This window comes from Lissotriton vulgaris, chromosome 8, assembly GCF_964263255.1.
Source record: "Lissotriton vulgaris chromosome 8, aLisVul1.2, whole genome shotgun sequence".
Taxonomy (NCBI): Eukaryota; Metazoa; Chordata; class Amphibia; order Caudata; family Salamandridae; genus Lissotriton; species Lissotriton vulgaris.
The window spans coordinates 968,305,779-968,319,140 of NC_141696.1; the positions used below are offsets into that span (position 1 = coordinate 968,305,779).

The window sequence follows — 13,362 nt, forward strand, 5'->3', positions numbered from 1 at the left end:
ACTCCAGATCCTCCGCCACTAGCAAACAGTGACGCCTTGTCACTGCCCCCCGACCATGCACCACGGGTCGGGGGAGACTTCAACAGTTCCTGCCAGTCTGGAAGTCCATCACCACAGACAGGTGGGTCACACAGCTTATACAGTACGGTTATTGTCTGGAGTTAACATCCGCTCCACCCAACATACCCCCCAAGACACCGTCCTATGTCCGCCGAGCACTTGCACTTATTGCAGCAGGAGGTCCTCGTCATGCTGCAAAAAGGGGCAATCGAGCTCGTGCAAGAAAGAGGCACAGGGGTTTACTCCCTGTACTTCTTAATACCAAAGAAGGACGGGTCCCTCAGACCCATACTGGACCTCAGACCCCTCAATCAGTACATCCTATCGGAGCACTTTCACGTACTGACCCTGCAGCAAGTCCTACCGTTGCTCAATCAGGGGGATTTTCTCGCTACACTAGATCTGAAGGATGCATATTTTCATATTCCGCTACACCCGTCACACAAAAAATACCTACGGTTCACCATCCACAACCAACATTACCAGTTCAAGGTTCTGCCTTTTGGGGTCACCACGGCACCCAGGGTGTTTACGAAGTGCCTGGCGACGGTGGCAGCAACCTTAGGAGACAAAACATTCACGTCTACCCTTATCTGGACGACTGGCTCATCCAGGCAAAGTCAGCCCAGCAGTGTGCCGCCCACATGTCCCACACTATTCACCTTCTTCACGATCTGGGATTCTCACTGAATTACCCAAAGTCCCACCTACGGCAGTATCTGGGTGCGACAATAAACACTCTGGCAGCCACAGCACAGCCGAATTTAGTGAGGGTCAGCAGCATTCAATCGCTGATACAAAGGTTCAGACCTCAACACTCGCTTCCAGCACGAGTGTTCATGCAGTTGATAGGCATGATGGCCTCCTGCCTCTCCATAGTCCTGCACCCAAAACTACATATGCGTCCGCTTCAGGAGTGCTTAGCATGTCAGTGGACTCAGGCTCACGGACAGTTGAAGGACCTAGTGTTGGTGAGCGGTCGGGCATACAACTCTCTGCATTGGTGGAATCCACAAAACCTTTGCATGGGACGACCGTTCCAAGAGCCTGTGCCACAGATCATCCTGACGACGGACGCTTCTCTCCAGGGATGGGGAGCTCATGTACTCCATTACACTGTGCAGGGTCTATGGACACCTGTTATGTTATGTTATGTTATTTTTATTTGTACCGCGCACAGCTGCCCCAGCAAAGGGGCGTCCTGGCGCTTTGAGAAGGTAAACACAACACAGCATTAAAAGCGGGCAGATAGGAGAAGAGACACAACAGATGAGCTAAACAAATAAAAAGGTCTTGATAGCCCGTCTAAACTGAAGGAGCTCATCGATGGCCCGGATTTGTGGAGGAATAGAATTCCACCAGCTCGCTGCCAGGACTCGAAAGGAGTGGCCACCAATTCTGCTCAACTTAAAACGCGGGACCACTGCTAAGTTCTGGCCTAGCAATCTAAGAGTGCGAGAGGGGACATAGGGGATCAGCAGTTTCTCCAAGATTTGTGGGGAAGTACCCTTGAGGATTTTAAATGCAAGGCAGAGAACCTTGAATCTAATCCTCTGCTGCACAGGATTAGATTCACACAGCAAAGGAAGATGCACATCAATGTTCTAGAACTGATGGCGATCTTCATGGCACTAAGCCTTCAAAGTACATCTGTGCAACAAGGTCGTGTTGATCCGGACGGACAACATGACGGCCATGTACTACATTCAGAAGCAGGGAGGTACACACTCTCCACAGTTGTCTCATCTGGCTCAGAGCATGTGGAAGTGGGCCATTCAGAGAAACATCTTCCTCATGGCAGAACACCTCCCGGGCAAGGACAATCAGATGGCGGACCTGCTCAGCAGGTACAGCCACCAAATGCACGAGTGGGAGATACATCCATCAGTACTCCACCCGTACTTCCAAAGGTGGGGTCATCCAGAGATAGACCTGTTCGCCACAAAGGAGAACACAAAATGCAGAAGCTTTGCCGCCAGGTTTCCACACCCACAATCGCAAGGCAATGCAATATGGATGAACTGGTCAGGCAAATTTGCGTACGCTTTTTCCCCAGCACCTCTAATACCGCTGGTGGCACGCAAGCTGAAGCAGCACTCGATGACTCTCATCCTGGTTGCTCCGACGTGGGCTCGACAACCATGGTACACCACGTTTCTGGAACTGTCCGTGGTACCGCATCAAAGGCTGCGCCTCACACCCAGGCTTTTGACGCAGAGCCATGGCGACATTCAGCATCCAGACCCGCAACAGCTCAACCTGGCGATCTGGCTCCTGAAGTCTTAGAGTTTGGCTACCTCAACTTACCTCCTGACTGTATGGACATCATCCGGGAGGCAAAAAAAACTCACCACCAGAGCATGCTATGCGGGGAAGTGGAAGCGGTTTGTCATTTATTGTGCAGACCACAACATTAACCCGCTGGATGCATCTATTCAAAACATCATTTGTTATCTCTTACATCTGTACAAATGTAATCTGGCCTATGCTTCCATTCGTTTACATTTATCCGCAATGGCTGCTTATCTCCAGAACAGACAGCACCTATCACTTTTCAGGGTGCCTGCCATTAAGGCCTTTCTGGAAGGACTCAAACGTGTCATTCCTCCACGGACGCCACTAGCTCCAGAGTGGAACCTCAATGTGGTTCTCACCAGGCTGATGGGTCCCCCTTTTGAACCACTGCATTCCTGCCAGATTCAATTCTTGACATGGAAAGTGGCTTTCCTTATAGCCATTACGTCGCTACGACGAGTTAGTGAACTCCAGGCACTAACTATCCAGGAGCCATTTATTCAAATTCATTCTAACAGGGTGGTGCTTCGCACTAACCCTAAATTCCTTCCTAAGGTAGTGTCTCAGTTCCATATCAACCAGACTATAGAACTACCGGTGTTCTTCCAAAATCCAGAGTCACTTGCGGAGAGAATGCTCCACACACTTGACGTCAAAAGGGCCCTAATGTACTACATTGATAGGACCAAAGATTTTAGGAAGACTAAACAACTGTTTGTTGCCTTTGCGCCACAACACAAAGGTTACCCCATTTCCAAGGCTGGTATAGCCAGGTGGATCGTTAAATGTATTCAGATCTGCTATCAGAAAGCCAAGCGCACTCTCACCATTCCACCAAGGGCCCACTCCACCCGAAAGTTGGGGGCCTCCATGGCTTTCCTTGGAAATATTCCTTTGGAAGACATATGTAGAGCAGCCACATGGTCTACCACACACACATTTACAAAACATTACTGTGTTGATGTGCACTCCAAACAGCAGGCAGCTGTAGGGCAGGCTGTTCTAAAAACACTTTTCCAAACTGCTGCAGCTGGCACGGGCGGCCGCCGTTAATGGAGGGACTGCTATGTATTCTATGCACACATATGAATTCAGCAGCCCACATGCCTCGAACCGAATATGCTACTTACCAGTATGCATCTGTTCTTGACATGTAGGGCTGCTGACATTCATATCGCCCGCCCTCCTCCCCGGCGCCTGTAGCGGCTGCAGCATTCACACATACTTCTAGCATGGTCATCATTCACTTAGTTTCACTCCATCTTGGCCATAATGGCTAAAAACAATCTGAGGATGGAGTCGATGCCCATGCGCACTGTAGTCCAGGGGAGGAGCCACCTATCTGGTGATACTTCGAAGACTCTTCCAGGACAACAATGTGCGATCATCCGGAGCCAACACTAGGCGGCGATCTATGCACAGATATGAATGTCAACAGCCCTACATGCCAAGAACAGATGCATACTGGTAAGTAGCATATTCGACTTATTCATAAAAGCAAACAAAACCTAATCATTATAGTTCAACTCAATGCCCATTGTTAGCTGCATTTGGTAGAGAATAGCTTTTTCCAGCTTCTCACCCCTAAATAAACATGTAATATAAAATGTACCTTATATGTATATATATGTGTGTGTGTGTGTGTGTGTGTGTGTGTGTGTGTGTATATATATATATATATATCTATATCTTTTTTTTACCCACTGAATAGACAAAGGTTACAGGGACGTCATAGTTAGGAAGTAGGATTAAAAAAACATATAAATTCACTAAAAAACAAAGGTTAGAAAGACGTCCTAGTTAGGTTCCGATTTTACTTGGACAAAACCATAGAAATGTAACAGTTATAGTTATACGTATCTCAAGACAGTATAACTTGTGCTCTAGGATAACTATGTCACCCCCCACCATGCACAGTTTTCTCTTCAATAATTTTATTGCAAATGTTGCAGAGATGTAATTACTGATGTAATATGTGGGGTTAGTAGCAGCCCATGCCTTGCAGCACCCCCCAGGCACCCAACCCTGGGCCACGCATGGCCTTTGGCCATGTCTGGGCAGGGGTTGGCTGTAGGGCCTGCAGCTATCCCCACATAGGCATATACCCTGCGGTTGGGTTTGTGAGTCTGAGTGGGTCTGTAAGTGAGTGCGAGAGTCTCTGAGCAGGTGTCTAAGAATGTGAGTGCGTCCTTGAGTACATTAGCGTGTGAGTATATGAATTTATTTTTTAGTTTATATTTTCGGCAATATTTGTGAAAACACAGCGAGTGGGTGTGTGTCTCTGATTGGGTCTGTGTATGGGTGCAGGAGTTCCTAAGTGGGTCTGTGAGTGGGTGCGTGAGTGTCTGACTGGGTCTGTGTCTGGGTGTGCGAGTCTCTGAATGGATCTGTAAGTGAGTGCATGAGCCTCTGAGAGGGTGTCTAAGTGGGTATAAGTGTGAGTGGGTTTCTGAGTGAGTAAATTAGTGCCTGAGTTAGTATCCAAATGTATTTCTGTTGTTGATATTTGTGAATACGTCGCAATGTTACACTGGAGGTTGTGTTGAGCGTCGCAACAAAGTTGAGAATATTGCATGTGGGAGAAAAAAATAGTTCGAGGCATATGAGCTGTAGAGACAACACTTTGCATTAGATCGCCACCTGGTGTTGGGCTCTGATGATTGCATGTTGTCGTTGTCCCAGAAGAAGTCTTTTATAGTCACAAGATAGGTGACTCCTCCCTTGGACGATAGTGCGCATGGGCATCGGCTCCATCCTTAGATTGTTTTTTTTCCGCCACTGGGTTCGGATGAACTTTTTCCGCTCCGGCTAGAAACAGACTTTTCAAGTACTTCAAAGCGCAAAAACTAATTAAAACTTTACCGAACTACTTTCGATAACGACTAATATCCTCTTCGACTCCATCAGCTTAATTCCGGTCGTCGAGGCGGGCCTATCCACGCCGTGAGGCCTACACCTCATGGAAAGGACGCCATTCAAGAGATGCCCCGAGTGTGGAGCAAAGTATCCACACAGTGACCACCACAAAATCTGCAACCTGTGCTTATCACCAGAACACGACAAGTCCAGCTGTACAGCCTGCGCGTCCTTTCGATCCAATAAAAGCATCCGAGTTCGGAGGGCCCGTCGACACGACATGCAGAGATCAGCTCCGGAACCGGTGGATATCTTCGATGAGGAGGTTCCACTCGTTCCCGAAGAAGATTCAGATGATCTCCAAATCGTATCAGAGGCAGACGACTCAGATGACTCCATACCATCGGGTCAGCACGTGAGTACTACTGCCACTGCACGACACAAGGCACCCAGATCGAAGGCAAAGGTTAACACTCTGGGGCCCAGTCGCGACTGAAAAACCACTTCGACAGCCCCGCCATCAAGCCCAGCTCCGAAGAAAGTAACTAAGTCTTCCGGTAGCTCTGTACCGAGCAAGCCGCTCGTGCCGATCCCACAAGCTCCCTCGGCACCAAAACCGAAAAATCTCGGCTCCGAAACAGTCAACTTCTAAAGACAAAGGTATGAAGCCAGCGTCCGACGCCTCGAAATCGACGAGACCAGCTTTCACTCCAAAGCCATAGTCTTCAGTACCGAAACAGACAGGGCCTGTTTCTGATGCGCCTAAACCCTCGAAACAGCCTACAACACCGAAAACCACACCTTCTGAGTCGAAAGCTATGCCAAAGGACATTTTATCACCTCCTAAGGCTAAAGACAGACAGTAACCTCGTCCGGAACCGAAAAAATCTGCGCTGACAAAGGTTTCACAAGGAGAAGATCTTTTCCAACCAGATCCTCTGCAGAAGATCTACATTGACCCTAACACAGGTCATGTATCCACTATACCACTTAAGAAAAGGAAGGCAGATGCAACATCCACACCTGTAGTACCTGCCAAGAAGAAGGACTCTGCCATGTCTCCTATGCATCCTTCATCTCCTATACTTCCTTCTCCTTCCTCTCCTGTTCCTCTTAACAATTCACCACAGATTTCTCCTTCACATTCTCCTCTTTTGTCTTCACAATCAGCTCAAAATGATGATGAGTATAGTTTAGGGAGGGGGATAGACCCAGATGAGCCTTTCCCATACCCTGTAGATGACACAGACTGGGAGTACCCAATCCCACAGGATGTGCCAGACATTCCTGACCCACAGTCATACCCATCAAAACCTTCTCCCCCAGAAGATAACATCGGTTTTGGTCACTTTCTGAACAGAGCTGCCATTTACCATGGGGGTCACTATGCATTCTGATGAGGCAGAGGAAGATTTTCTGTTAGACACATTTGAACAATCGCAACGGCCCGTTCAAATTCTTCTCATGATTAAAGGGGTCATCAAACATGCTCCAGAAATATTTAAAGACCCTGTACGTACTAGGGTCCTAAACCCCAGAATTGAGAAAAAATATAGGCCTGCACCTGCAGATCCAGCCTACATTAAAGGGCAACTACCATTAGAGTCACTAGTTGTGTCAAATGCTAGGAAAAGGGCAAACTCACAAACTTCAGGTGAGGCACCCCCACCTGACAAACAAAATCCAAGGTAATAGATGCTTCAGGGAAAAGAATAGCTGCGCAAGCTACCAACATATGGTGTATAGCTAACACACAAGCCCTCCTTTCAAGATATGATAGGGCTCATTATGATCAGTTGGAGAAACGACTAGAACATCTACCTGACCAATATAAGGCGCAGGCAAACCACCTTATACAAGAAGGCAAGCTAATTTCTAATGCCTCAATCAAGTGCGCACTAGATGTGGCAGACACTGCATCTAGAGCTGTAAATACTAGCGTCCTACTTAGGAGACATGCGTGGTTACGCATTTCAGGATTTAAACGGGAAGTGCAAACTACCATTTTAAATCAACCATTTAATCAAAATCAATTGTTTGGACCAGAAGTAGACCCATCACTTTAACAGATGGTAAGGTTACAGATACTGCCAAATCTATGGGAGCTTTACAGTCCACACAAGCTAAAAGTTCCTTTCGTCGCTCCTTCTACAGAGGAGGCTCCGAACAAACTGGAGCAGACAATACAACATCCTTCAAATCTAACACACAAACATCCTCTAACAAGGGATATTTTAGAGGAGGATATAGAGGAAACAACAACAAAGGAAGAGGTCTGGGTAACAACAATAATCAAACCTCTTCCACCACAAAACAGTGACTTCCCTCTGCTTCCCCAACAGCATTCCACTCCTGTGGGGGGCAGATTAACACAATTCCTGCCTGTCTGAAATTCCATCACAACAGACAAGTGGGTAAGACAAATTATCCAGTATGGCTACTGCCTGGAACTTACAGCAACCCCTCCACACATACCACCCAGGCAGCGTCCAATGTCTGCAGATCACCTTACTCTGCTCAATCAAGAAGTTCTGTCACTTCTACAAAAGAATGCAATAGAAATAGTTCCATTACAAGAGCAAGGAACAAGGTTTTACTCGCTGTATTTTCTAATTCCCAAGAAGGACGGGACATTAAGACCAATTCTCGACCTCAAACCCCTCAATAATTACATACAATCAGATAATTTTCATATGATCACTCTACAACAAGTGCTCCCACTGCTGCAACAAAGCGATTTCCTTACAACACTAGATCTAAAGGACGCCTACTTCCACATTCCTATACATCCTGCTCACAAAAAGTATCTAAGGTTTGTACTGGAAGGACAACATTATCAGTTCAAAGTCCTTCCATTCGGCGTAACATCGGCACCAAGAGTATTCACAAAGTGCCTAGCAGTAGTAGCAGCACATCTCAGGAGGCAACAAATACATGTCTACCCTTATCTAGATGATTGGCTCTTAAAAGCCAAGTCATTCAATAAATGTGTCCAACACACACATAAAACAATTCAAACATTGCACGACTTAGGGTTCACAATCAATTACACCAAGTCTCACCTGCAACCCTCTCATATACATCAGTATCTAGAGGCTACAATAAACACGTCTACAGCTCTAGCGTATCCCAGTTCAGCAAGGATACAGAGCATTCAAGCCTTAGTCACAGTCTTTCAACACCAACAATCTCTGCAAGCCAGAGTGTTCATGAGACTAATAGGCATGATGGCATCTTGCATTTTCATAGTGCCATATGCAAGACTGCAGATGCGTCCGTTACAGGAATGTCTAGCACAACAGTGGAACCAGGCTCAAGGTCAACTAACAGACATGGTGTTGGTAGGCAGCCGCACACATCGCTCTCTGCAGTGGTGGAACACCAAAAACTTGACAAAGGGGTGGCCGTTCCCCGAACCTGTTCCACAAATAGTGCTCACAGCAGACGCATCTCTCACAGGATGGAGAGCCCATCTCCTACATCATACGACTGAAGGACAATGGAACACTCAACAAAAATTGTTCCATATCAACCATTTAGAGCTGCTAGCAATATTCTTAGCACTCAAAGCATTCCAACTACAAGTACAAAACAAAGCTGTCTTAACCTTATAGCTGCTATTACACATTCCTCCCCAGTGCTGCGCTGTCCATTAGAACTAGTGCTGAATGGACGTTCAATGGTCGTGCGCAGCACTGGGGAGGTAGCGCTGCTGACGACCATTGGCCGTCAGCAGCACTTAAGGGGTTAATCCGGGCGGACAACATGACAGCTATGTATTATATACAAAAACAGGGGGGGGAGGCACACTCTTTACAACTGTCCCAGCTTGCACAGAACATTTGGAGATGGGCCATTCCACAAAATATATATCTGCAAGCAGAGCACCTTCCAGGAGTACACAATCAGATAGCTGATCTGTTGAGTCGGCAGACACAACAGATTCAAGAATGGGAACTACATCAGCAAGTTCTTCAATAATTTTTCCACAATGGGGTCATCCAGACATAGATCTGTTCGGTGCACTATGGTCCAAGGGAGCAGTCACCTATCTCGTGACTACAAAAGACTTCTTCCAAGACGACAACAACATGCAATCATCTGAGCCCAACACCAGGTGGCGATCTAATGCAAAGTGTAGTGATCTGCCGCTCTACATGCCAAGAACAGATGCATACTGGTAAGTAGCATTTTCCTTTTGGGACATGTTGTGCACATACGGGGTCCCACATAAATTCCCCTCTATTCTACCCATGGGGTCAGTTTACCTGTACCCTGACCCCTTCTGTCAATCTCAATGTTTATTTTCAGCCCCCAGAGACCGTGTCCCATTACATAAAATGGCAACTGCACCTTTATACACAGGTGCAGCCAGCCAATTACAGCATTCCTGTTGCCACGTGTATTCGTGGTGCATCGCAAGTATTTGCGAATGCTTTGCGCATCCTAAATATTCAGATTTGTTTTCCCATTAATATCTCAAAAACTACTGTACAGATTTAAACCAAACCAATAAAAGGGCTTTTTCGGGACCAAGAAATACATTTCGTTTTTGCAATCCCTATTAGAATTAACATGGTAAACTCACTTTTATGACCACCCCTCCCCCTTTTTCCAGCCACCTCTTGACTGATCACCCTGAACCTTTCCATGCTCAATAAGACCCAGCAGCACACTTTTTGGGGAAAATTTTGTGTAGATTCATCAAACGTCACCAAAGTTATCGGCAAGTCAAAAAACGCCTTTCCTATGGAAACTAGGTCCTAACTATATTTTGTAATGTATGATAATGGATTTGAACATAGGGAGATTTGGCAGCTGTCTCACAAATTACCAAGCTATGGCTAGTCTATATATTGGACTTTTTGTACTTTACAGTTGAATATGGCAAATATGTTAAACTGATACTGTGAATGCAGCCAGTGGCCCAGTCTTTCATCTGTGTTTTTAAAGCACACATGTGAAAATGCTGTTGGTCCCTTTAAAAGGACAGTTTGTACACCTGAGTCTCTATGACACTGTAGAAGCCTACGGCCGAAACTCGTCAGCCAGTTCATGTCCTGGTTCTAATGAAATTAATGAAATAAAGTAATTAAGCTGCATCACTGGAGTCTTGCCTCTTGCTTCTTTGAATGTCCCATATCCAAGGAAGAGGAGAGACCGGGATTTTGGTGCACAATTTTGCTTTCTATCTATAATATAATATTATATAATATAATATAATATAATATACCTATATACATACACACACACACACCCACACACACACACACACACACACAATATGTGTGTGTGTGTGTGTATATATATATATATATATATATATGTATTCCCAGCGTGTGACAAGATCCGACAGTCACTGTTTGAGGCGCACACTGACACAGTAAATTTTCAAAATTTTATTAAGTTACTCGAAATAGATGGACAGGAGCGACGGAAGGTGAACAAGCAGGAAATATATATATATATATATATATATATACATTTTGGTTTTGTAATAAATTAGCCACCACCATTTAATGATTCTGCACTAAACCTTGAAGTCAAATTGTACATGTGGCCAGAACTCTGCAGGTGATGTTTCATGCAACTCAGTCTAAGGAAAGTTATAATGTGTGAATGTATTGTCTTATAGAACACAAAGGTCAAGGAATCACTATCTGAAGACAGTGGATCAGAATATTACCCTTTGTCTGAAGACAGCATGTTTTCCTCTCATCATGTATTCACCACAGATGAAGAGGATGATCCAAATGAACTTAAGGACAAGGTCACTAAAGAGTACAAAAGAGAGAAATATTTTCCTGGTGAAGCACTGAAAAATCAAATAGAACCGACTCATATTTCTGTGAAAACATGCTTAAGCAGTAATGGAAAACGCAAATATGACAAAAAACATTACTGCTTTTATTGTGAAAAAGGCTACACTAAAATTGCCAGACATTATGAACAAATGCATCACAAAGAGACAGAGGTAGCAAAAATATTTAGTTACAAATCTGGCTCAAAGGAGCGATTAGGATTGTTACAAAGATTGAGGAACCAAGGAGACTTCCAACACAATTCTAACATTTATAGAACTGGAGACGGCCAAATAGTAACAAAGCGTCAGCCTTGTGGTAAGTCTTCTGCAAACAATTATTTGCCATGTGCACATTGTCTTGCACTTTTCGTAAAAAAGGATTTGTGGAGACACAAAAGAAAATGCCCGCAAAAGGAGGAAAATAAGTGCCCTGGAAAAAATAGAGTCCAAGCAGAGGCAGCATTAATATTACCCTCTGGTCTATTCTTAGAAAAGAGTATGACAAATGTCATGAGAAAAATGGTACATGATGACATTTCAACGATTGTGCGAAATGACCCTCTCATAGTAAAACTCGGTGAAAGGCTTTATTTACAAAAAGGTGAAGTTACTCATCAACATGCAGATATAAGAAATAAAATGAGAGAACTAGCTAGACTGCTTCTGGAAGTACGTAAAAATGACCACACCATCACTTCTGTTAATGATTTTGTAAATCCAAAGAAGTTCAATGAAGTAATTAAAGCTGTTAAGTCAATGACTGGCTTCAGCAAAGAGAAAAACCAATATGCAGTTCCATCAACTGCAATAAAATTACGGCATACATTATTAAAGATAACTTCAATTATGGAAGGGGATGCACTAAGAAACAAAGATGTAGAATTAAACACACAAGTTAAACAGTTCAAACAACTTATTCAATTTAATTGGGAAATGCACATTTCAACAACTGCATTAAAAACTTTATATCAGCGGAAGTGGAACAAGCCGCAAATGCTATCATTAACAGAAGACCTACATAAATTGCACAATTTTCTTAAATTACTTGAGCAGGATAGCAAAAAAGAATTGATTAAAAATCCAAATGTGGAGTCTTGGCACAAGTTAGGTCAGGTGACATTGGCGCAAATTATTCTGTTTAACAGAAGACGGGAAGGTGAAGCTTCACGACTTCTGGTGAAAAGTTACAATGAAAAAGATGAATCCCCTATGCAGGATGATATTTTAAGAAATCTAACCGAACTGGAGAAGATTTGTGGCAAGTTGATCAGAATTGAAATAAGAGGGAAAGGAGGAAGGAAAGTTCCAATTCTCCTCACTAAAAACATGAAGCAGTCTATTGACGCTTTAATTACCAACAGACAAAATGTTGGTATCAACGAGCACAACACATATGTTTTTGCAATGCCATATTTTAGTTCCATGGAAAGTATGAGCGGGAGTGATTGTCTGAGACAATTTACACATAGCTGTGGTGCGAAGAATCCTGAATATATGACATCCACCCGATTAAGGAATTATGTGGCTACTGTTTCACAGTTAATGGATTTAAAATCTGCTGAAATTGAACAACTTGCAAGTTTTCTGGGGCATGACCTAAAAGTCCACCAAGAGTTTTACAGGCTCCCAGAGGATACTTTGCAACTGGCAAAGGTCTGCCGACTCCTCCTTGCAGCAGAAAAAGGAATGCATCTTTTCAAAGGAAAAAAACTTAAAGAGATTGATCCTAATGCAGGTGAGAAACAGTTTTGGTATCTTTTACTGACACATTTTGAGGGATGTTCAATGTACACAACTCCAGTCAAGGTGTAAAACTATTTAAAAGAACACCCCTTCATCATCCTCTACACACAAGCAAATATATATTCCTCTTTTCTTTGTGTAATTATATTCATTTATGTCTATCTTTTAGCTATATCTGAAGATTCCAAATCTGAATCTGAAGAGTCAGGATCTGATAATGAAGCAAATAGATATAATTATCAAGTGGACCCTAACAACATGCAAACTACTTGGAATCATCTTGAAAAGCCTGTGTTCAAACAGGCCAGGATTTCTTCAACGGGTATGTGAAAAACATTTGAAAAATTAGGGCAAATGATATAATAAAATGTTTACCTTATCAGACTATTTACAGTAAGGGTGTCTAATGTACGTCCAAGTGGGTGGCATCCATGGCTGATTTTCAGGATCCCCACTTGATATACATTTAAGCAGAAAGAATACACATGAAAATAATGTGCAGGGATGCTGGTTATAATAAAAATCTTTTGTTTATTGTGCCAGCTATATATAAGTTGTTAGCGTCCTTTATTTCTGAATACAAATCTGCTGGCAGCTCCCATCAT

General features: G+C 44.0%; 1 protein-coding gene across 3 annotated transcripts in view; it reads left to right on the forward strand.

Moving 5' to 3' along the window:
- Window positions 1-13,362, forward strand: part of LOC147698190 (uncharacterized) — a 305,130-nt gene that overhangs the window by 168,605 nt on the left and 123,163 nt on the right. For all 3 annotated transcript variants that reach the window (XM_086934817.1, XM_086934816.1, XM_086934818.1), the window contains 2 exons: window positions 10,847-12,749; window positions 12,927-13,079. In XM_086934817.1, coding sequence (XP_086790943.1) covers window positions 10,847-12,749; window positions 12,927-13,079 — 2,056 coding nt within the window. The remainder of the gene's footprint in view (window positions 1-10,846; window positions 12,750-12,926; window positions 13,080-13,362) is intronic.